This window comes from Cygnus olor, chromosome 9 (assembly GCF_009769625.2).
Source record: "Cygnus olor isolate bCygOlo1 chromosome 9, bCygOlo1.pri.v2, whole genome shotgun sequence".
NCBI lineage: Eukaryota > Metazoa > Chordata > Aves > Anseriformes > Anatidae > Cygnus > Cygnus olor.
In genome coordinates this window covers 4,915,474-4,941,300 of record NC_049177.1, presented here as the reverse complement: position 1 = coordinate 4,941,300, position 25,827 = coordinate 4,915,474, and the positions used below count along the sequence as shown (strand labels likewise).

At 41.4% G+C, this 25,827-nt stretch overlaps 1 protein-coding gene across 1 annotated transcript in view; it reads left to right on the top strand.

The window, feature by feature from the left end:
• Positions 1–1,548: 1,548 nt before the first annotated feature.
• Positions 1,549–25,827, top strand: part of ACSL3 (acyl-CoA synthetase long chain family member 3) — a 48,781-nt gene continuing 24,502 nt past the window's right edge. The window contains 4 exon segments of the mRNA XM_040566948.1: positions 1,549–1,722; positions 13,225–13,326; positions 16,947–17,368; positions 23,365–23,542. Coding sequence (XP_040422882.1) covers positions 17,018–17,368; positions 23,365–23,542 — 529 coding nt within the window. The 5' untranslated portion in view covers positions 1,549–1,722; positions 13,225–13,326; positions 16,947–17,017.

Here is a 25,827-nt window from a genome sequence, read left to right as displayed (position 1 = left end):
ACCCAAGTGTAGAACTCCTTTCATTGTGCTAATATTGAGATGTCATATTTATTAAGTTTACTTTATCTCTATTGATGTGAGTCCTTTGGCAGAAAGCCATCTGAATTCTCTCCTGTTGCAGAAATGCCCATGTGTTCCATCTTTGAAAAATGAGTTTCTTCTCCTGTCAAGTGTACTTGTCTTTTTTAATTTTTATTTATTTTTTTCCCGATGAGTGTGAAACTGTTTTAAATATGACCACTCTGTGCTCCTACCCATATTTCAGTTAGCATCTTTTTCGGCTGGGCAGTTCATGACCTTTGTATCTCAGATGTCTCCTGTGGATAACGTTTTCTGCTTTTCAGAGCTGTCAGTGGTCTTCTCTTGGGTTCCACTTCTAAATACTTGGAAGCAATTTTTCCAGTAACCGAGGTGACTTCAGTTGGTCTTTGGGTAAGAAGTAAGTACCCTGTTAATTAACTTTTAGGAAGAGTCGGTATGTTTCTGCCACTCAAGGGCTCCACATGCAACCAGAGATGTAAACAGTGTTTTTTCCTCTGAAATGTGTGGTGTTTGTGAAGGAAAAGAAGGAGGGACTTTGTGGGACATATTCCATGTGCCGTTGTCCGCTGCACGGTGTGTAAATGGTACAGAGTAACTCCCTGCCAGGCAAGCTGCAGGTTAGGTTGGGTTCACTGTTGCCCTTATCATTTAAATATGACTTTCTTGTTCCTTGTGCTGCTCAGGCCTGGGGGCTGTGTGAGAGAACACCTGAGCTGCACATACAGGGGAAAGCAAATCGAACCCTCCTGGCAAGGAAGGCTGCCACCAGAGCCGGTACAACCCCCCAGTCTGCTTTAATTACATCTTCTTCTGGGCTTAGGAACGTTTTTCCCAGCTGTTATTTTTATTTTGTTCATCTTGGTCAGGTGCTCAGCGACTGTCTTTCAGTAACACCTTAGGTCAGTGGTTTTGTCTTTGTATTACGTTAAACGAAAACCTTTAATTCTGAAGGAATCCTTGCAGGATCTGAACGAGTCAATACTGACAGAAGGATTTTAGTTACTGCTAAAGAGAAACCTGCAGCCCCCCTGACCAAAACGCACCCTAGGTGCTGCCGCTGGTGCGACCTGCTCCCTTTGTGCGGCGCCGCCCCGCCGACCCCCTCCCCTCAGCGCCTCAGGGAGGCGGGAACGCGCCGCGCAGGCGCAGTGGCGGTGCCCCGCCCCTCTCCGCGCCGCGGCTGACCTGTAGTAACCCCAGCGCCGCTCTCCCCCCTCCCTCCCTCCCCGCTCCGCAGCCCGGCCCCGCGCGCCACCGGCCGCCAGCCAATGGGAGGGCGCCGTGCCGCATACGGAATGAGCGCGCCCGGCGGCCGCGCCGGGGCTGAGCCGAGCCGGGCCGCGGGGGCGCGCAGCGGGGCGGCGGGGGCGCGCTGCGGGGCGGCGGCGGCGGGGCGGCGGCGGCGGCGGCGGGGCGGTGAGTGCGGGGCGTGCGGCGGGGCCGTGCCGTGCCGTGCCGTGCAGTGCCAGCGTGGCCGCGCCGAGGGACGGGCCCCGGGCTGGGGGCTCCGTGCGCAGGGCGGAGGCGGCCGGGAGGGAGAGGAGGGCCGGGGGTTAAGGGCTGCGTGGGCGCTGCCGCCGGCACCGCTGCGTTTTGTGGTGTCCGTAAGTTTCTGCAAATAACCCCCCCCGACGGCACACGGCTTGTGCGTAATGGATGTAGGGTTGTGCGTAGCGACCGGTAGGTAAAGAAAGGGAAAATGCGGGTTTTTTATGGCACGTAACGATGGTATGATAAAAAAAAAAAAAAAAAGAAAAAAAAATATTTTTAATGTACTGCTTTTCTGGCCTATAAAATGGTCTTGCTGGCACTGAGCATGAAATTCTTATATTTAAATGGGTTAACTCTCCAACTTTAAAAGTGATGGCGTGGTTATCGATCCGGAATTTGTGGAAGAAGAGCAAAGCCGTGGGTGGCCGTCCTTAAGTAATTTAAGAAGTCCCTGTGCCACATCACGTCTTTCTGGGGTAAGAAGTAGTGGTCGGAAACTGTGGGTGCTTCGTCCTGCCCCGGTTACCTCCCGAGGGGAAGGCGACAGCGGTCTGGGTGCAGCCACGAGACCTGGTGCGTGTGGCCATGTGCGCTGCTGCGGGAGCGTCGCTGGTTTTGCCTCGGCTGCGAAGTCAGGAGAGGCGTCGGTAAGGCTGGCAGCTCCTCGTTGTCGGGGGCATTTGTGCCTCGGGAATGGATGGAGCTGAGCGCTGTGACGGAAGGGCTCACCTTTGTCGAGTTGTCCTGGTGTTTGTTGTCGGAGTCCCGCTTCGTGCTTTGTTGTGCTTGGTGTTGGCTGGCTGGCAAACTTGAGTAAATCTGGGGGTCTGCTGGGCCCTGTGCTCAAGGTATCTGAGACGTTGCAACTTCACTCCATGCGGACCCACTCCCTGTTGGCTGCGCAGGGAAGCTAGCTGCTTACTAATGGAAACTATCCGTCATAGAGTGGCAAACCTACCAAATCTGTGTTAAAATAGCCTGTGTGATCTGCAATGAGCTGTCACTTTGTTCTGAAGGCTGCGTTGTTTCCAAGCATCCCATTCTACCCAAAGTAATCGTGAAAAGAATAAACCGTCAGCCTCAACAAAACAGAGACGTGAGCAGATACTGGACACTTCACAATCGTGCGCCTTGTTGGGGTGCTGTGTATGGAGGCAGAGCTGGCCAGGAGCTGTGGGCAGGGGGAGGCCTGTTGGGGCATCTGGAGTGCCGTGGCTTTGCTGCAGGGGGGTCCCGAGCACTGCCCACATGCTGAGCTTGTGCTGATGAGACGAGCTGCCAGGACAGTGGCGTGTCAGTCCTGGTTCCTCTTCTCAGCGGTGGTGGTGGGCACTTCTCGTCTCCTTCCTCCATCTCTGCGTGCGGAGGATCCTAATTACATAAAACCGCTTGAGTAGAGCATGGCGGGATGAGCACGCTGGTGTGTTTAACTTCTCAACTTAGGACACTATTATAAAACCATAATGCCGTGAGAAGTAACTTCTCAAATCAAGGGATCTGGCTCAGCCTGAATCCTAAAAAAGAAAAAATAATAAAAAAATACCAGAATGATACTCGCTGGAAAGCTGATAGTCTTTGAAGAACTAGAAGGAGCACCTTCCTGCCTGGCGGGAAGCTCTGTGCGTGTGCTCTCTGAGCTGGTGGGTGTCTAAGCCACTGATCCGTCAGCACACGTTTAGTGCTGGTCTAGGGCTTTTATTCCTCCTTTCAGCAGACCAGTGAATAATTTGAGCCATAATCATATTAAAGACCAAATTTTTATCAAAGAGTCGTCAAGACACCTGAAACAAAGCAAAACATGTGGCTTAGGACAAAATGTGAGGACTGTGGAGAAATAGAGCATCCTTGTTCAGGGAGATCCAGATAAGGAATAAATTTCCAGGAGGGACCGCGAAGAATTAAATCCCGAATTGTTTGGAAGAGTAACTCAAGCCCCCCTTTCCCAGTCAGTGGAGAAATTGAGGTGTTTTTGGAGAGTAATTCAGAGAATTTACGTAAGATGCTGAATGGGGAGCTGCCTGAAAGCCAGCTAATAAGAAATGGGAGGCAGAAGGATTTATGTGGAATTTAGGCCATCTGAATATGGCCCTAAGATGCGACTTAGTACCACTAAGTAAGGTGTATTAACACTAAGAACACTTGGCTTCGATTTCCATCCATTTCGTGTACTGCAGGTTACTGAGCAAATTCACCCTTTAAACATGTCGAGGAGCGGGTTGCCTGGTGGGGAGCAGCCCCTCATTGCCCCGTGTTAACGTGAACGAGACAAGGGCAGCGAGTGTCCCCCTCTGCTCAGCAACTTGTTGGTCACGTCCAGAGCACTGATGCCCCTTGGGCCGCCCCCGGGACGAGGCGCATGTTGATAAATTGGGGTGGTGGAGGGGCATCGGAGCCCTCTGAGGCGTGAGGAGAGGTGGCAGGACCCGGCCCTGCTGAGCCTGGAGGTGAGGAGGGCCTGCAGGAGCCTGCTGGTACCCGTGGGGAGATTTTGGGGAGAGCAGAACCAGGCTCTTCTCAGTGTTAAGTGATGAGAGGCCAGGAGGCTGCAGCATGAACTGAAATAGGAAAGGTTTGTGTATAGGGCATTTTTCAGTGAGGCCGGTCGAGCAGCTGACTCGCTGCCCAGAGAGGTGGTGCAGTCTTCTTCCTTGGAGATCTTCAAGATGCAGCTGGATAAAGCCGTCAGAAAGCAGGTTGGATCTCGTGGGTGACCCTGCTTTCAGCTGGGGGTTGAACTGAAGACCACCAGAGGCCCCTTCCCACCTGGGCTACCCTGTGGTCCTGGTTAGCTTCTGCCCGCAGAGGCATCCTCGAGGAAGTTTCTGAGCCAGCTTATTTAGGGCTTCGTGCAGTCTGGCAGTGCAGGTTTATTTATCGTACGCGGAGGAATATAGCAGGCACTTAAGGCTATCTTAAGAAGCTCTCAAATGGCAAAGTTTTATTTGTTTAATTTTGCAGTTAGAGTTGAAAGAACTGCTCTTCATCCTGAGATCCTGATCTACATTGTGGTTTGCACTGTACTAAGGCCTGGAGGGCTCTTGAGGGTTTTAGTACTCTGCTTTGGGGAATCATTTGGGATCTAACAACTTTGAGGCTGTTGGAGGAAATCACCTGGACAGGCCGTATGTCAATCATACCTCCCAAACGACCGTTATTAAATCCAGAACTACAGGTGAAACAGAAATTGAGATCTCTGAAGAAAGCTCAAGTCTCATGCTGCATTAGCTTCTAAATCAGTTAGGGAAAAATGATCAAAATTCAAAACTGTTTTGCAGCAATCTTCATTGGTCCTTGGGAAGGAATTACCCTCACACGTGTCCTCTTGTTCCTTAAGCGAAGCTATAGCTCGCGGGAAGTCAAAGTACTGACTGGGTGTCTTTAATCCCACAGGAGGAGGTGGCAATCTGTCAACACGTGTGTGTCGGGAAGTCATGTTTCAGTGCTTGTGAGCGTTGTTAATTACAAAGACATGCTGGTTAATTACAGTATCTCATGTGGGACAAACTGACTTTTCAGTTCTATCAGTTTCCTAAAAAGCAGGAAAGATAGCAAGGTTTATCAAAAGTTACGGAATTGCAGATTTTCACTGCTTATAGTTGAAAGCAGCAGTAACAAACTTCAAGCATTTTTCCATTTCACTTGAAAACTAGAAACCGAGTATTTTGTTTCTTCTGGGCACTGTGTAAATACCATGCTTCCCCTGAATGCTTGTATCTAATAGATGAAACCAGGGTAAGACCCAGAAGGGGAAAAGAGATGATAAAGAGTAGAAGTGACTTGATGGAGATTAATATAACACACAATAGCGCTAGCAACAGCTCTTCTGCATCTTTAGAGGAAAACGTTTTCTGCCTTCCTGCTCCCCAGAACAGGGAGTAGAACTCGCCATGTTTTGTTCATGTTGGCTGTTGGGAGACATGCGAGGAAACCTCGGTGTCCAGAGGGAGGTTTTGTTTGGCTTCTTTGCTTCTCAAGCAGACTTCAGAGCAGTAAGTACAGTAGCATGCGTCTGAGTGCATGATGGCATAAGGCTTGTTGGATCAAACATATGGTGTGATTTCTGCGAACCCAAGTTTTAAGAATATATTCTGTGAAGCAGTGCAGCATGGTCTGCAGTTGTTTCACCAAGCTGTTACAAAAATCAAAATTTATGGGCTTGTGCTCTGAGAACCTACAAAAAAGTTGGAAAGTGGAGCATGCATGGTGAGTTCTTAAAAGCTAGATGTGTGTAATCTATATTTGGTAAAGAAGATGTCTATAATCTGTGTTTTAAGTATATCGGTGCATGAGAGAGGCAGAAGGGAACAGGGAGAAGCTGGAGGTTGCGAAGGCTTTGCGGGAGGGTTTGAGTGGTTATATTCCCAGATGTACAGTGTGTCTGCTGCTTTTGTCTCCAGATTTTGTCAGGATTTGTATGGTGAGTGCCGAAGAGGAGACGGTAAGGCAGCAGGTGTAGGAAGGAGGCAAAAGTCCCTGCAGTGCTGGGGCAGGGAGCTTGGTTGCGTGTGGTAAAATGCGAGTTACAGCTGTTCTGCAGCCCTAAGTTCACAAACTGCTTGGGAAGCTCTGCCACCAGGGTTTGTCATTTATTCGTAGCTGCATATTTGATTGTTCTGGTGAAGTATTGCTCTATTGTATTGTTTTAGGTATGCTGTGACTAGAGAAATCATTTTTCTAATGGGAAGTTTGAGATACATAGAAAATGTTTTGCAGCAGTGATAACTGTGTAGTTTTTTTGTTCTTGTAGAGAAAGATGCTTATGGAGATTTTTGTCTAGTTCTCTTACAATCTGCATAAATAACTTAACCTTGTAATGTCCAAGACTTTTATGAACAGTACTAATCTGCTTCCCGACCAAGTGTAGCAGTGCTGTGAACCAGGGTTTGAGCATCCCGGCCACGGGGGTGTCGCCTGACCAAGGCTGGTAGTGGGAGGTGGAAGGTGGCCTCAGGCCTTTTGTTCAGGAGCTAAAGTTAGATGGTCATGGAGGCACTTGTGGCAGCTTTTGTTTTCAAAAATCTGTAATTTACCAATTAAAAAAAAGTTTTATCAAAAAGGAAAAGAATTCTGCCCACATCCTGCGTTGTGCGTTCACAGGCCCAGTTTATGAAAGAAGGGAGATCTTTCCAGCTGGAAGTTTTTTTCTGTGCATTGATAGATGTTTCTGTACCTATGATAAGAGTCTAAGAGTTTGATCGTTGAATTTGTATGTATTTTAATTACATAATTAGCTTCATCTTTCATGATTCTTTTGGGGATTTTTTTTTTTTAGTGAAAGATGTAATTATGTCTTTGTTTGAAGTGTATTTTAGCTGCTTCATGAGCCACAAACTTTATTTCTGTTCTTATATTCTAGAAATGTTTAATAGTTCATTCTGGACTTCTAATTGTCGACTTGTGTTAATCTAATTTGACCATCTGTATAACACAGGCAAAATAATTTTGACTGAGCATTTTCACAAAATTCCTACAAGTGCTGTTAGTACAATGGCACTTTTCTTTTTAACAAAGTCAATGTTCGTGTTTTAAAAATAGTGAAGACTCCACACAGCCAGGTACTTGAATATTTTGGTCTTGTTTATGTAATCAGAGTCTGAGGGTGTGTTTGTTTTCCCTGAATAGAAGAACAGGATTCCTTTCTGCCAAAAACTATTTACCTACATAGCATTTGTATACCAGTTCCGAACTAATGACTTGAATTATCTCCTGTGAGCAGGTAATTACCTCCTCCTCCTCTTTATCCCCTCCAGTCCGCATCACTGGGTGCTAGATGTTATCCTCTCATTTTCAACACCTGGGTTTGTAAGTTCTGCTTTTAAGGGTGACACATGAGGAGCTGGAGCTGAGGATCACGCTCTTAATGCTTCTTTGCCTGGAATAAAACTCCCTCTAATGTAATGAGTCCCTGTTGTGCATTTGTTTCATGTTGTCGAATTGTCAGGCATGTTCATCCCTGATCCTGCCTGGCTTTGCTTACAAAAAAGCAAGAGGGGATTATAAAAAGAGAGGAAATGATAGTCATTCTGGTGCAGCTGAGGAGAAGGGTTGTCCTGATGTCCTCTTACTTCTAGGGTTAGAAAATAGGATGGTATCTCAAATGAGCAGGTTAGGCATCCTCGTATCTTACCTGAATAAATGTCAGGTTTTCCCCGCTGTCCCTAGAAAGCCAGAGCAGCAAAGGGAAATCGCCTTGCAAAGCAGCCTGCGAGTTTTTTTGCACTTGAAGCTTCTGTGCAGCTCCCCCGTGTCCTCTCCACATGCCTTCCGAGTGCAGGGGAAGTGCTGACTGCTGCGTAAATACCTGGGGACGGGGCACAGGGGGACGGAGGGCAGAACAGGACCAGCTGAGATGTCCTGCTGTGGTAGCCAGCCTTACCTGGGCTCCAGGTGTCGCGCTTCTCTATGTGGGAAACGTTACGTGTCTGAGTCCAGTTCTGCTGCTGAAATGCGTGTGCAGCCTTCTGGTGTTTTGTAAGCCATGGCTTGGTTGAGTTTTAGCCTTTTGGAAATCTGGAGTTAAATAAGCCAAGTAGTTTTTGAATATGAGGTTATTAGGGGAAAAGGAGTTTCTGTACATTGCAGCATGACTGGGGTGTATGTTCAAATATAATCTTAAAGTATTTCTGTAAAAACACAGCTTGGGAGCCAAGGGTAATCATCTATGAACTTGTGTTTTGGAGATGGGATTTCACAGATAGAAATGTAAGCAATCTAGTAAACAGAAGACTGGTGTTGGGAATAGATTTGTACCTTAGGATAAAAGTAAGTCTGCAAAAAGTGTGCTTGAACATTTCATATTCACAGAATTTAGGATGAGTGAATCGCATTTTGCGCTTTCTATTCATGCTGAGAGAAAGCTCCATGGACTATGCTCTGTATTTATATAGTTTGTGGAATGAATGCTGCTTCTGATACACCTTGCCTGGCCCTTGCGGAGAGGTTCACTTCGTGAGGCATCGAGTCCCCACAGAGTCTTGTGCAAGTGTTGTCCTGCGGCTGTCATTTTCCAAATGACTTGACAGCTCAAAAACGTGCCATTTGCCTTCCTGCCCGGTGGCTCAGGGTTCTCTGTGTTGAGAGGGACTGCTACAAAATGTAGTCTGAAACCTGAAGGCAAGAAGGTGGTGGACCCCCCTGGGGACTTGTGCCTTCCAGCGAGGCCTGCTGGCCAGGGGAGAGGGATTCCTCCTGCCCTGGAGATGCAGACACCGCAGCAGACAGTGAGGGGAAGGAAAGCAGCTGTTTGTGGGAACAAATTCATTACATTTTTTGGTAGCAAGTCCTTGTAGATGAATGGACACCATGGTGTTACAAACAAGAAAACCCAGCAAGCAGTCGGAGCCGTCCTTAGAAGAGGAAGTGTATTGAAAAGTCAACAGCTCAGCCTTTCAAATGAAGTGGTGAAACATGCCCCTGTATCAGTTGGATGGCTTTAATCGTGCTGTGGATATCCTTATTCCTTTAAAGTGTATTGTGAAATTCCTCTTGAAAGTGTTGTTCCACTGGCTGATATTTTTGTTGTGAGGAACTCCTTTAAAGGCTTGGAGTAAAACCTTTACTTTTTCTTCAGAAACCTGTAACATCAATTTGGTGTCTCTGTATTGCTTTGTTGCTTGACTTAAGTGTATTCATCTACTGCTTGCTCTCTGAAGACATTCTGCATTAAGGTTATCCCTTACAGAAGCCCATCAAAGAAAAGAAGTGTTAGAGAAAGAAGGCAAAGATCTAACGTAAATACATGTTCTTACCAGATTTTGGAGCTGGCCACTGACATTTTTTAAAAGGAATGTAGGATAATGGGTAATCATTTTTACTGTCACACTATAGTAAAGTAATTAATCTAAAAGTAAGTGAAAATGTTTTTTTGTGCATGCTAAAAATAGCTAAAAATTTCTGGTATTGTTAGGTTAGATTTTTGTCCTGATCTGACAGATATGACTAGAATGCAGCATGCAGCCAGATTTTATATACAGCAACAGAACATCTATTTCTATTTTGATTTTTAAAGAACCAAGCCTGTTTCATACCTTGACGTTTCAGATTTCCCATAAATAAGAGGACTGATCTGAGGCTGTATTTTGTAGTAGAAAATGGCACATCACACCATTCTGGTTGTTCCCTTCCATTCGGATTGAAAGCAGAGTCTGCCTCCCAGTGGAAGTACTTCGGACGATTGTTTTAAGTGACTGGAAAACGATGGAAGTTTGGAGAATGATAAATCAGCAGTGATAACTGAATTGCTACTTCTCCAGTAGCCAAAGGTTGGGGATAACGATAAAGCTTCCATTTTATTTTTACACAGAATTTTTCCATACTGTATGTGTAGTGATATTGGTGTGCTTGTTTAACTGCTCCTCCATGTATAATTCATAGTGTTTTAAAAATCTAATAGTGTACTTGGGAAATGGGTATTTGTGTTTCTTTCTGGCAGCTAACGTGCAGATACCAAAGTTACTTTGAGATCTTCAGCAGTAGTAAGGTACACTGCCCATTAAATTTATTTTTCTCTGACACAGAAGTGAAAGCATTAGTTTTGTGTGGCATTAAATACATCTCTTAAATGCTGTAATAACTGCTTATGAGAAGGGATAGAACCAATGTATTGACAATATCTGATGAATCAAAAGTGTCTGAAATGAATAAGACACTTTTTTCCTATGAAGCAATATTACGTAGTGGGAGGAAAAGGAGTCAGAGATGTAGTTGCAGCACTGGTTGTGTTCCTGGGTTAGCCATTACTTGGTTGAATGGCTTTGAGTAAGTGTGTTTATACCTCTGCTTTTCCTCTGTAGTAGGAGTAGCAGTGTCGGCAACTTTCTGGGGAGTACTTTTGTGTTTGCTGACAACAGTTGTTACCTGTTTTTAATTTCTCTTATTAGTAGAAGATATATTTGTCAATCCATGAAATAATTAGCTTTAAAATGTTTTGAATAGGAACATTCCTAAGATGCACAACTACAGTGTAGTTGTTTTTATCAGCTGTTTTTAATATCTTCAAAGGTTATTAATGCATCTTAGGTAACAGTAGCTTTAGGAGTGCCTGTTCAAGTATTGCTCCTGAATTAACTTTTTCTGCAGTATTAATTTTCTGTTGACTTAGGTTCCTGCAGTGACTCACCCTAGAGGCTCAAGCAAGCATCAAAGTTGATAAAAAGGAAAATCCACCCTTCTGCACTGACGAGAAGGTTTAAACTGGATCAGCAAGCTAATCTGACTCGTTCCTGGCCACACAGGCGCTAGTGTGTCGGTACAATGGAGGCAGAGAGCTGGATTTTGCAAACAAACGGGCTGTTTTCATTAGCAGCCCAGCGTTAAATCTGCTTGAGCCGCATCAGAACCCTACCCTCATGAGCAACCTTGGCTGCCCCGGCAGCCTGTTGGATGCTTTTCCTGGGAGCTGCTTCATCCCAGGCCATGGCTGGTGTGTCTTCTGTGGCCTCTGTTTGGGCCCAAATGAGTCCTATGTCCTGCCTGTGCTGCCAGCAGGAGTGGAAGTTATTGTGGATTTGTGTATGTTTGAGCCTTCCTGGGAGTGTTTAGGTGGCTTGGGGAATCTGCCTGCTCGTGTTTGTAGTGCCAGGCAGAGCCGCTGGAAGTTGTGAGAATTGGGGTATTTGCCTGCGCTTGTGCGAGAGGCGGGTGGCAGAGCTGAAGGCAACAGGGGCGCCTGAGCGAGGCAGTTTAAAATCAGCCTGGATGTGCTCGTGGAGCACGGTTATTCCCCACACTTGCTATATAAATCCCATGTCTTTCTAAGAGAAAGTTGTAGTGTCAGCTCTGCTCTCCCGCTACAGCCCTTCCTGCTGAACCAGGCGCAGGCCACAACGCGCATGGTGGTAAGGGCAGCGAAGCCTTGGGAGATCAGAGTAGTGGTGAGGCTGGCAGGGCTGTACCATCCTTTGAGCAGCTGAGGGAACTGGGGATGTTTAACCTGGGGAAGAGGAGGCTCAGGTCAGACCTTACTGCTCTCTACAGGTACCTGGAAAGGAAGCTGTGGGGAGCTGGGGGTCAGCCTCTTCTCACAGGTAACTGGTGATAGGACTAGAGTCCAAGTTGTGCCAATGAGGTTTATGTCGGAAATGAGGAGACGTTCCTTCTCAGAAGGAACAATCAGGCGTTGGAACGGGTTGCCCAGGGAGGTGGTGGCGTCACCGTCCCTGGCGGTGTTCAAGGGAAGGTTGGACGTGGTGCTTAGGGACATGGTTTAGTGGGTGACATTGGTATTAGGATGATGGTTGGACCAGATGATCTTGGAGGTCTTTTCCAACCCTAATGGTTCAATGAAAGGCCTTTGGCTTGGCAAGCCCTGTGGGGCCAGGTGGGGCTGCTCAGGAAGGGGCAGGAGTGCGGGGCACCAGCACTTCTCAGGACCCAGCTCTTCCCTTCCACCCTGCCTTGGGGCTCTCAGGGATTTTCATCCTCTCTGTTTCCTCTTAAGAAATGTGCAAAAACACTCTTGCTGTAGCTGCAAGGAACATCTGTTTCAAATATCACTGTCTTAAAGTTATCTTGCAGAATGGATATTCCACTCACATTGGTATATGTTACAATTTTTTTTCCTGACAACATTCATTACCTCAGGATATATCTCGCTTCATATTGAAGGGAATTTCCTGGTGAAATAGAGGCTGCTAGCTACTTTTGCATATTTCATTTTCTTCTGCACAGACAAGTACATTAATATTTATAAATGAGTAATTGTAATTTCTTTTAGAACTTTTTGTAAAAATAAAAAGTGCGCTTGCTGAATGCTAGCTAAGAAATGTTTAAAGTTCATATGGAAACTAGCAGAGGCTAACTTCTAATGCAGCTTAAGTTCTGTATTATGTGCTTTGTTATATTGTCTTGAGTTAGTTTTTTAACCAAGGTGTCAGACAATACATGCAGATACTCCGATATTTTGTCCAGTAAAGCCAAACCCTGTCGCAAACCCTTTTTTATCCTTTCTGTGAATATTAACAAATCAGTTTCTGTCTGTGAGATTCACTGATGTGAGAAATTTTGTGTGTGCTCCTGTGACATTAAAACATTGACTGAAGTGTTCTTGAGTGGGGTCTTGGAACCCTGGGGTGTGAGTTTGGTCATGGGAAATGGTGTAGGTCAAGGAATTGCGGGAGTTGGGTGGGAGCACCTTGGGAGCTTACCTCAAGCACCAACTAGTCTGTCCACCAAACTGTCTTCTGGAAAAGATTATTAAGTGTTTCCATTTGCCGTGTATTTAAATGTGAATTGCTGGCACAGGTTTTTAAGTGTGACTTGTTTCCACAAAGGGTGATAAATAATAAAGCCTTGATGTATAGTAGAGCAAAGTCAATGCATGGGATGATTACTGTTTTATGTAATCTTCCAGGAATATTTATTACTAATGCTGAAATGTATTTTATACATAGTTACACAAGGACAGGTATATTTTTTTCCACCCAAAATGGTGGAATCAGTGTTACAGTGAGAGGCACCAGAGAGCTGGAGTTTGTCAGGGAGACAAGTGGCACAGGCTGCCAAATCTGACAGTTCTAGCTACCCTGAATATACCGTGCTTGACTACGAACCGTGACTATCTTCTGGGTGTTGTAACAGATTTTAACTTGGATATAGTTTAGATTTACTTACTTATTTATTACAAAAGCCAAGTGAAAGAGCAGAGGATGTGTTTTGCAATTGCCATATTTAATTGGGATTTTCCATTTTTAGATTTTGCAGTTGCCTGTGACAGCACCTGTTGAGTAAACTGAGACGGGAGCACCTTGTATCAGCTGTTGTACCTGTACCTGCCACAATGAGAAGTTGCATAAGGTTTTCTTTTCTTGTTAATTCATGATTTTATTGTAGTGTAATTAATGTAAGCAGGTCAATTAGTAAACACATTCCTGTAAGGATTTTATCTTTCGTTTAACAAAAGTTTGCCCCTAAAACTAAAGGGTGTAACAGTATTAGTGTAAGAAGTATATCAGGCCAAATCACTGATTATGCATTAAGTAGGATGTCAGTCCTGAGCACTGCCTGTTTACTGCCCCAAACTCTTCAATGAGTGTGCAGGTTGCCTTTTCTCCTTGCTGTTGGAAAAAAAACAACAATAACAGGAAAAAACAAAACAAAACAAAACATGGCCTTACTCTGCTGTTTGGTGACTGCTTTGTGAAATAGAATTACATAAAACCAGAACAGCTGTTATGCATGTGCAGAAACATTTGCTTCCACACCTTTTCTGTAAAAGTGCTTTTGCATAAATTAGCAGCTCTTTCCTCCAGGATTTAATCTGCCAGCTTTTCTTGCATCACTGGTCAGGGCTTGAAAACCAATGCCTCAAACCCCCCAACACTGTTGCATGAAACCAGAATGCATGCATGTTATTTAAGAACCTGCATGTTCACAGCTACTCTGCAGAGTGGACCGCTAACTTAAAGATGTTTTCATGTGTATCTTGTATTTTTATTTGTCAGTGACTAAATGGGAGTTACCCAAGAACAAAACTCAGGTATTATAAAGGCAGTGGACTTTGTTACAATGAAATAAACTAGCCAATACTTACTAAAACTATTTAGGATTCCATTCTTCTCTGCCTTCCATTCCCTACCCCCAAATGTTGGGTTTACTTACCCTCTCTTTATGATCAAAAGTAGGTGTAATAATAGATTGACCGCAAGTTGTAACTTCAAGGATATCTTCAAACAAATCTTAGAATATTATAAAGAGAGGAAAATTGAGTCTTACTTGGCCCATAGGGCAAGAAACCGTATTTGCAAAAGATACTCTCTATCTATAAAAAAAAAAAAAGTATTTGAAGTGGAAAAATACTTTTTCACAAGGGTTAATTTTTAAAAGAATCTGTTTGAAATAAGTTACTTGTAATAGCCTCAACTTAATGAAGGAGAAACTGCAATAATTAGCAACTTAGGGTAATGAAGGTTTATCAGAATTGAGTTCTAGAGCTGGTTTCTGTGCTGGACGCTTGATTTTTCCGAACCAGAGTGACATTCCCAAGTAGTTCATCTTCACCTGCCCTGTTGGAGCATTCCTCAGACCTTTGGTTGCAGTGCAGCCTTTATGAAATAGCAGGTTGGCACAATTTATGACTTGCAATTCAAAGAAATAATTTCCTTTTTTTTTTTGTGTACAAGGCTTCAGTTAAGTCAGAAAAGAGATCTTAAGATCAGACCTTGGTGTATTTATTTTTTCCCCAGAAAGAGTGAAGAGGTTACCTTTCTTATTCTGAGGCAGGAATAAAGCTGTTGGAAGATGTGCAAAATTAAATGGCAAGCTGTTATTCTAGAAGGTCTCGGTGCTGCCCTAAAAGTTATGAAACCTACTAGGAATGTTCGGGGACAGGCCTGTTTATTTGTCAGGGAATTTCTTTGGAGAAGAATTGTCCAAAAGGTATTAAGTCAGTTGTTTTCATTTTTGCTTGTCACGGTGGTTAAACTCTTCTTCTACTTTGTAGACACAAAGAACTTCTCCAGCTTTATAAGGAGAAAAGAAAAAACTTGTCGTCTTTTCCTTTCCTTGAGCTGGGCAGTCAAGTTTATAGTACAATGCATACCTTTCTGTAAAACGGGTGAACGTTTGTCTGGTGAATTCTGGATTCTGCTTTAAAACATCACATTCTATGCTGCCATCAACAGCAACATAATTTTTCTGGACTGCAGTAGCTTATTGGCTGGCACATGATTATTTCCATTAAGTATCCTTCAGTGACAGCCTAAGAACATAAGTCTCTTCAAACGATTACTGAATTTGCCCTTTAGCCTACTTAAGTGTTTTTTTATGTCATCACTTGTTTTGCCTTTGATCTGAAAATTAAAATATATGCATTGTTCCATTTTTGGTTTTAAATCCCTTTGCCCTGCTGCTGCTTGATCCCTTAAGTCTCTGCTATGAAGAGCTCCCATGCTTTAAGTATATATTGTCTGGGTGCTGTACTGCCTACAATGAAGAAACGTTAGTGATGAGGTTACAGTAGCTTGTTAGGGAAGAAGTTGACATTGAAGTATTTTTGCTGGCATTCTAAGAAATTAATTTAGAGAAAGATAGAATTAATCCTATCCTACGAAGGGAGGATATTGGATTGATTCCTTTAAAAAAAGGACCTACAAAACTAAGATTCATAATGAAGCAAGTTTTCTTTCCATTACTGAATCATAGATAAGCATTATTTTTTCTTTTTTTTTAGCATTTTCAAACTCAGTGAATGTTCTAAGACATCACCAGAAATGATACAGTATTGGCATTGTATTTTATGAATGAAAACTTCATTTAGGGAAAAAACAAACAAATTTGTGCATCTTACATATACAACAGTATTAGTTTTTTGGTTTATGTTATTGCACTTAACGTAGTTGTATCAATACCTTTGAACAGTTAACTAAATTAAATATATTTATAGTCAGACTGTTTGTTTTGCTTTTTTGTGCAAAACAATTACTTTTGTAACTGGTAGTTCATTCACTGTTGCAGAAATTCATCTTCAGCCATTATGACAATTGCCCCTCATTTCCCATAATGATTTTAATTATTTTTTTGATTGTGTGGATCTTTTGTTTAGATAATTTCTTTTCTCCACAGTAGAACACATTAGGAAGTTGAATCATCATGTTTGTTAGATGTGATAAATGATACTAAAAAAAAAAGTAAAAGCGGTACTGGTATTGTTAAGGACACTGGGAAAAGTTGCACGATCTCTTCATACTGTGGTTGCTAGGATTTGGGGGAATTTTTAAAAAACATTTTCCAGAATTTATGAACTATTATTTAATTTATTATCATGTTTAGTTACGTTTGGGAAAAAAAAAAGTGTTGATTGCATACAAGTAGCAAGTCTGAAATCTTGCAACTAATGGAAAGTCCCTAGGAATGGAATATTCTTAGGTAGGTGTCCCAATCTGCATGATGCTTGGAAAGCATTTGAACATACTTAGTGAGTAGGGTTCCCATTTATAGAATGGTAGCATTATATTTTTTTTTTTTTTTTTAGGGCTTGTATGGAGGTTGATTGTTTACAGTTGAAGGACATGCAGATCGCTAGTTAAGATAGGCATATAGGAGTTCTGGTGTGATTGGAGAGAATCTTTTGAAAATGTGAATGGTCTATATTTATCTCAAAATGTTATGTGATTATATGTGTAATTTAATTAAAACCCCAAGTCCTTGAATTCCTTAACAATTCTGTATTTGTGTTGTACAGTATCAAAAGAAAAATACTAATCAGTACTGCAGTCTGTTAAATGAGAATGGAAATGTTTCCTCATGTATGGGTGTCTTGTGATGTTTGTGTTAAGTATTACGACTTTTAGCCTGATTTCTGCATAAAAAGGCCTACTTCTGATGTGGATTGTAATAACATGTCTGAAAATACCTCCCTTCCCCCTAATGTATGTAGAGTTTACTGCTAAATTTTTCTTTTTTTTTTTTTCCCCCAGGTCTTTTTGGATCCCTGTCTGATTGATCCATGTTGTCAGACTCTCCCTTGTAACCTTCAGAGGCCGCCAAAATGAAGTTGAAGCATAACATCAACCCCATTCTTCTGCAGTTTATAAACTTTATAATCTTGGTGTACTCAGTTGTAACGTACATTCCATGGTACATATTTTCAGGATCAAGGCAGGCTATAGCAAAAGCCAAGCAGGTTAAAGCTAAACCTGTGAATAACAAACCTGGGGGTGCGTACAGGTCTGTTAACAGTCTACATTGCTTAGCTTCAGTTTTATATCCTGGGTGTGATACACTCGACAAAGTTTTTAAGTATGCTAAAACGAAATTTAAGGACAAAAAGCTCTTGGGAACACGTGAAATCCTGAAAGAGGAAGATGAAATCCAACCGTCAGGAAAGGTTTTTAAAAAGGTGAGTTTTTGCTGTCTGCCTTCAAGATCTTTTTTCAAAGTGTTTGCTTTCTGTTGCAACAGTTCTAGCCCAGCAAAGCAAATTGTGTGGAAAAAAGAAAGTTTCTCTACTTAGATTATGTAGTTGTGGAAAGAATTAAGTTGTCTAATTCCCATAAAATAAATCTAAAACTTCTTTTTGCATTCTTGAGTAGGTATCCTTTGTTATAGTTTCAGCCAAAAAAAAAAAAAAAGCACAAATGTTTTTTTTTAAAAAAGGATTTAGCAGATGATGTAAGAGGCTTTAAAGTTTCTATTTTAGGTGAATAAAAAAGGTTTCCCTTTGTATTATTCTGAACTACATTAGATATAAGAGAAAATTAATAGATGCTTTATACTCAGATGTGCCTTTTCAGTGAACTTAATTATAAATTAAGCATTTACAGTTTTACCCAACTACTCCTCTGCTAATCTGTAATCATAGTGTGGGGAGGGAGATGCAATTTCAGTATAAAACTTTGTTGTTTGGAGGGACTGAGGTTTTTAGCCTTTTAAGTTCAGGCCTGTGTTGTTGGTTGCTGATTCATGTTTGTTCAGAGGCATTTAAAAATATAGTTTTGCCTGAAGAAGCAAGTCAAGGTACCGTAAACAGGATATACATATATGTGCAAATGAGTGTTCAAGTTCTTTGCTTCTGTATAGGAAGTTACTACATGCTCTTAAGACAATTCTTGGTTCAGATTAGTTTTCCTGTAGAAGAAAAAATTATATAATAAAGGATTCTTTAAACAATGCTAATTTTAATTCTGATATAGGAGATTAATGCTTAAAGTAGAATATGGTTTATATCTCAATGACTGGCAAAATTTAGTTATGTTAAAATCTTTCCAGAAGCTTTGTTAGTGAAACTTCCTCTCAATCATTAGAGTTAAAATTAACTATGAGGTAAATGCTGTTTAACCTACAGTCTGGTTTGATGCATGTTTTCTTACTTCATTGCCCTGTAAAGAAACAGAAAGAAGTTCACGTTGTGCAAACTGGGCTTCTGAGCACAGATCAGAATTTTGGCTGCGGGTGATCTGTGCTCTGTTCTTCAAATATAATTAGTAGCATAAGACTTAAGAACTTAGGAGTTTTAGCCTTTCCCATTATGCAAGCAATTCATTCCGAATAGTGGAAAGTTGAAGAATGTTGATGTTGACCTTCTTAAATTACTTGTTTTTAGGCTCAGAAATTACTTAAGCTAGGTAATTCTGTCTAAGCTTGATACAACAGTTCATTATGGTCAGTTACCATGCTTGCCCTAGCAGTATGCTGTTCCAGGTTGTGGCATTATCACGTAACTTTACTTTTCTATTATTTTATTTTTGCATTAGGAATACAGTGTTTCTTAATATCTCATAGCATGCTTTAGCAAGTGAGTAAACATGAAAATTTCACAAGGTGCCTTTGTTTCTGAATGTTAGGGTTATTTTCCTTTGAATTTTGTCTTTCATACCATATATCTTTGTTATTGCTTGGTTCCCTTTAGTGAAGGCAAAGACTAAGGTTTATTTGGTGCAAGTTTTTGAAAAGGTACGTGACAGTTCTTAATTCTTATGTGTAATGCATATAATTTGTATATCTTATAGGAGTTGCAAAACTTGCTATTTAGTTATTCCATTCCGGAAATTGAACGGAGTGGTGGGAACGATTGATACATTTTTCTGAGGTCATCTGCAAGTCAGTGGCAGATCTCAATGTAGATCGTGGATCTGTGTACTGAATTGCATAATCTATTAGAAGGTGTCTTTCAGATGTGCAAGTTGCACAGAGTTAGATTAGCTTAATTAATGAGAAATTATTTGGGTAAATAAATATCCCCTGAAAGTGAGCTTCTGATTCTTAGAAGAACTAAGTGTATTCACACTTAGTAACTCACACTAGCAAAAATTATTTAAAGCTAGATATTTAACATCTTTAAGATCATGTACTACTGTAATATCTTCTGAGAGCAATGGTATCTGTGATAATCTGTAATTTCTTGAATTTTTGTGATCTTGTTTGTAAGAGTTATTCGTTTTTACTGGCCAAAAAATCAGAAATTCATAGACATTAATTAAAAAAAACAACAAAAACGTTTTCTTCTGTGTGCTTTGCGTTTTATAAATTTTCCTATGTAGTCAGTGTTTCTGTTTCCTTCTATGGTGTCCTTAATACGAAGATTTGACAGCATACCTAATATAAATTTCATAAAAAATGTTTTAATGTTGGGATGAAATAATCTACTATTAATTTCATAAAGTATGTATTCAAGTCAGGATAAAATCCTTGAGTTAAGATGTAAGAATTTGAGAAAGAAGTGCGGAGTTTATAAGTTTAAAAATTTTTTTTGATACCCATAGATGAACTTTATTCTGCTGGTTGATTATTTCGTATGACCTTAGCTATAGGTTTCGTTGTCATGTGCTTGATTTCATATATGTTGGTATGTGGATTTTGCTTTGCTTGTAGATTTCTGCTCTGTTTTCATAGTTTTCTGGAGGTGTCTTTTTTCATTTGTTTACTTTCGTTTGTTGCTTTTTTTCTTTTTGGAAAGGATTGGTAATCAAGAACAGCATTAGTGGAAACGTAGTAAATAAGACACAACGTCGAAAAGAAGACATGATTTTGGTAGGAGAAAGGGATGCTTCTAAAACCTGCCAGGCTCTTTTGAAACAGTAAGCACATGAGCAGGAGTGGTCCAGTTGAGGTGGTGTACTTTGATGTCCACAAAATATTTGCAAAGAACGTCACCAAAGAGGTTAAAGAGCCTGCTGTTTCATAGCCTTGTCCTGGTCTAGTAAGTGCAAACAAAGGCAGGAAACAAAGCATGCGGGTAGTTACCTGGTGCTTATGGTGGCAGGAGTTTCATAATGTGAAATTTGTGCTCTTTAACACTTTCATAAAAAATCTGGAAAGAGGGAGATGAGCAGCAAGGTAGCAACATTGTTCCTTGTAAGAAATGATGCTAAGGTTAGCTGGTATTGAAATCTGTTGTGGGGCTGCAAGAAGGTTCTTGCCATGACAGGTCGTTGAGCAGTACAAGGGTAGTTAATGATGATGAAAAACATAGGGTGCTTTTATGTAAATAATACTTTAGGGTGTTTTTTTCCCCCCAGAAGTGTTCAGTAGCAATCCATGTTTTCATGTAAAATAAGGCCAAAAGTAGACATTGCAAACAACCTCTTTTTGCATTTTTAATAAATTTTTCTACAAGGAAATATGTTTATCTTGGGATCAGTGGATTTCAAATTGTAGCTGAGATTCTTTGAGCCTTATAAGCTACTCTTCAGAAGATTGTGAATGGTGGCTGAGGTTGGGTAGCTTTGTGACTCTCCATGCACCTGCTGTTTCTTTGAGAACATTTTATGACGCTTTCACACTAAGGATGTGAATACAGTTGCCCTAAAGTCCAGGTTAAAAAAAATGTTAATCTTGTAGCAATAATTTATTCTTTAATAGTTTGACAGCTTTCCAAATATTAACACAGTACTGATATTTAATAATATTGTCCAGTGCACTGAAGTATATAATTTAAATATTTTAATAACTTGCAGCTAAGTGCGTTTAAAAACTGAGTGCACTAGAGGGCAGTATTTTTCTATTAATATGCTATTTCTAAGAAAACATTCAAAGGTTCTGTTGCTTCTGATTTAATGCTTGGTTTTATATGTCTGTTTAATCGGTTACGAATAATCTTGGCTTCTTGGGCCCTTCTCTTGCAAAGTCTTGGACCGTTATTTTCTTTACATGTGTAAGTAGTTATCAAGCAGGAAGAAGTTCTGAAAGCTGTAAAATAAAGCATGTGTGTGAACACTCAAAAGATTATGGTGCTTACCATCAGTCTTAACAGCTGTTTACAGTAAAAACTGTACATGGAAAAAATATTTATGGAAAGCTGCTGAGGGAAGGGCCAAGAAGAGATGCATTTGGAGACCAGTACTCAAATGTAAGGGTGAGAGAAAACAAAACCTGCTGTATATTCCTCAAAGGAAGCGTATGGGGATGCCCAGAAGAAAGGGGCATACGGACAGAGGCAGTATATGAATACGTAATAGGGAGGGGATAGAGGACATGAGAATTTCAATACATGGAAAGCAGCAGCAAAGGTAGACGTCAACATAGCCTGATCGGAAGAGGCCACACATCAGTGTTCTTCAGAAATGTAGCTTCCAATGTGTTAGGCCTTTTCTGTGGATTGTTTAATGCCTTAAGAAAGGAAAGCAGCAGTAAGGCCTTCTGATACCATTCTGTAAGTAGTGTAAGGTGGTGGAAACTGAAGAGTTTTATCGAGAATTTGCAAGTCTGTCAAAAATACTGAGTCTGGGGGAAAAATGCCCCAAATTGAAATTAGAATTTGAAATAACTGAAGTTTTAATGGACTGGAAAATGTGCAATATTTTTTTTGGAAACATTAAAATATTTCCACACCAGAACTACCTTAGTGTGTCAACAGGATGAAGTCCTAGGTCCTCCTTGGCATCCTACCAGCGAGTCGGTGCCGGTACTCAGGTACTGTCCGTGGTGTTGCGTGTGACCAGGCAGCATCTCTGCTGTGGTTCTCTACCAGGTACAGCAGAGGAATTGGCAGTGGCCTTAAGGTTTTGGGCTCTTGAACAGCCTGCTTGCTGGTGAAGCAAACTTTCTGTAAATAAAACAGGAAATCCTGAGCAGATAATCCATGTGAGATGTGTTTATTTTTTGGTGGAATCACTGAGTATTGCTGTTGATGGCAAATATTGTTTTCCCGTTTTGATAAATGATATTTTCTAATGAAAACACTTGTGAAATTTCCAAGCATCTTCCTCTATGCCTATCCTGAGTTAAGAAAGCGTTGTCTTGCAGAACATGTATGTTAATGAACAATATGCAACAAGGCTGTAGTGAGTACAACTCGGTTATTCACAGGTAAACACCAGCAGTGTGGAAAAGTGTTTTGATAAAAGAATTCTATTAGAATTTATTTTTCTGTTCTATTAAAGTTTGAGAGAGATTTTCAAATCCATTTTGTTAGGAAGTTTGGAAATACAGCCTTATTAGAGATGTCAGAAAAGTTAGATTTTATAGCCTACAACTTCAAAATGTAGTTAAATTTGAAAAATTAAATCTGGAAAACAGAACAGGGTGATGAGGGAGAAGTTTTCTTTTTTTTTTGTTGTCTTTTTTTATTAATGCATTGTAGTGAAAGGAAAGGTCTGAAAATTGACCAATGAAAATGATATGTTTCAAAATTGTCAGGGTGCTTGTATAACTGGATGGGTAAGGTATAATCATTTAGACTTTGAATTTTCAGTGCAAACCATTTTGTAGTGCATCTGTATGTGAAAATTTCTAGGATATCCTCAAAATAACATGTCGCTCTTTGAGAAAATGGTACCGTAAGGTGCAAGTGTACACACAGAAACCTGTTAGATAGTGAACTGTAAATTCATATCCAATTTTCCTGTGCAACAGCTTTCCCGTGATGAAGAAAAATGAGATTGCTTAACTTTTTCCACATGGCTTTTCAGTGCTGATATTTGCCAGTAATTTCCTGTCCAGTCTGCTGTCCCGCTTTTGTTTAGCAGTAAAAAAGGCAAGAAGATTACTCTTCCCCCGACATTAGTTTCAGAACAAACAAAGGGAAGGAAGGGAATTTCACAATTTCTGACCGAGAACCCGTTGATCCAGTGCTTTCTGAATTCCAGTTTCCTTGGAGTTTTTCATCAGATTAACACCTAAGTATCATATCTGCGTAGGACACAGTGGGAATAGGGTGTTCTCCTATTGTGAAAACAGCAACAAAGGTGGTAACGTGCATAGAGATGTCACAGTATTTGTATTGGAACTTCCACAGCCCCTGTAATCTTGGGGAAGAACATTATATTGAATAAACTGGTATTATAATTCAAACAACTTTTACTTCAAACATCTGTGGTTTATTCATGTGGATAAAGATGAAGTAGGACATATGCTAAGGCTTTTTGTTTTCTAAGTTGAATTTATTATCCTTATTAGGTCATCCTTGGCAAATACACCTGGCTTTCATATGAAGATGTATACATTAAAGCTGTTAATTTTGGAAATGGCTTAGCAGTGTTGGGTCAGCAACCAAAGACCAACATTGCTATCTTCTGTGAGACTAGAGCTGAGTGGATGATTGCAGCACAAGCCTGCTTCATGTGCAACTACCAGCGTAAGTATGAGGCTTTCCTAAGATTTTGATGTCTTTTAACCTAAGAGTACAATCTGAAAATAAACCTTTTTCTTCACCTTACACACTAATAAAAGTTTATATGATGTTTATATAGAACACTTAAAAATTAAAAACAAACCCACACAACTGCATAAGGTAGAAACTGTGTACTTGGTAGTTGCTTTACTAAATGGGGAAACCTGTATGTGTTTGCAGCTGGAGTGTGGTTTCAGTAAATACATCGTGTTCAATGAACTTCTGAGAGAGGTTTGTTTTCTTCTAATCTCAAATCAGTACAGATTCCCAAGTTCCTAAAAACAAACAAACAAAAATCACACATGAATGCGTTGACTCAATTTAAGGAGTTGACGTCAAACCTTCATCTGTGCCTGTAAGTTTTATTTTAACTGGGCATTTTGTCAGTTCTTCAATTTTGATTTTAGTTAATCACGTTAACTCTAAAAAGTGAAAAGGAATGAGTAAGTCATGAACTTACTTCAGAGAGCTCTTTCTGATTAAAAATTTGCTTAGTAACTCATCTACCGAGCTATAAGACACTCCTTAATTCATACCTTAAGCACAGCCTGATAACTTTTTTTTCATTTTGCTTTTTCTTCTTTCTGCCTCTTGACTTTCTCGTAGTCCATTTTGTCATTTACTGAATTCTAATATTACTTGAATGCTAATCTGAGACTTTGTTTGAGAATGGCCTCGAGTCCTGCTTGCTACTTCAGACACTTTGCTGTCCTATGTTTAGCTTTGGTGAGCTATTTAAAGTCAGTCTCACTCTCATTGATAGTATGTGGTTTAATCGTACAGTAACTGGATCCTTAACCCTGGCAGTGGTCTGAGACTCAGCTCTCTGAGCTGGACGATGCTCTATTTTCTCACGCAGTGACTGTAAGAGAGATGTCTTCTGGGCTCTTCTGTCTAGTGACAGTCTAACTTCTAGTTACTGATCCTTTAGCCCTCTGGGATTTCATTGCTGAGACCACTAAGAGTGGGGCAATGCAGATTCAGTTCAAGGAGGAGAAGGTGCTTTCCTGGCAGTTTGGTGCTGGACGTGTACACGGGCTGGTTGCAGGCTGTGCTGGAGGTACCTTTTGAAGGGCAGCAGAACAGGGCGTTGTGGCTGGAGCTGTCCTCACACGGCTTCACTTCGCAGCGCGGCACAGAGACAGATGTAAATCCAGGCTGCTCCGCTCTCCTCACGTGACTCACGTGGGGGGCCACGGTGGTGTTGAAGATGCATCTCAGCCAAGGCAGAAAGCCTGCTGTGTGCCCTAACCTAGCCTGAGCATAGGCACAAGGATATGTGCAGGAGCTCTAGACCTAAGTTTCTTGCGAAGAAACCCATCGAGTGCTGATCTTGGCTTGGTATAGGCGTTATTTTCTAATGTCCATTTCATCGCCATGCCTTAATATGCCATCCACATAATTGCAGGCCTGTGGTTGGGGCATTCTCAGGGGAGCATTCCTTATTTCCACAAAGGACACCATAAAAGCTGCTGTTCCTTGTGGGCTTTGGCCTCTCCTGTCCCATACCATGTTTAACCTTCTTTACTAAGAACCAGCAACCAAAGTCAGGTGTGCAGAAACTTCTGGTTTACTACCAACCTACACTGAAGATGTGTATCACACAGATTTTGGAAGCAAACCTAGCAGAATTGTATCTAAAATGATCCTCTCTGCTCTAACCATTTGCTTGATAAGCCATAGAGTTATGACTATATAGCAGTTTACATGCAGTTCTGTACGGTTATTTTGTGTATTCCCTTATGCTGTATTATCCCCTCAGCTTTAAGGGTCAGGTTGTTTACAGGATAAGCTATGGTAGCCCGTACCTTTTCCACATCTGTCTCTTTGCCTTTTGTGATGAGATGACTGTCTCTCTGGGCAAGGGGAAGAGTGGATGTTTTATACTGTGACTTTAGCAAGGTCTCTGGTACAGTCTCCTATAGCGTCTGCTCAGCTAACTAGAGAGATAAAGACTGGATGAGTAGATGATACGATGGATGGAGAATTCCTTGGGCCATTAGCTGAAAAGCCTATGAGCAGCAGTACAGAGTTAGCTGCCAGCCTTTTGGGATTGATGATGAGACCATTGTTGTTTAATGCCTTTATTGAGGAGGGACCTTGCTGGCTGGAGAAGTGGGCTGACAGGAACTTCATCAAGTTCAACACAGGCAACTACAAATTCCTGCACCTGTACTAAAATAACAGCATGCACTAGTACAGGCTGGGACAAAGCTGGGAGGAGAGCAGCTTGCAGAAAAGGACCTGCA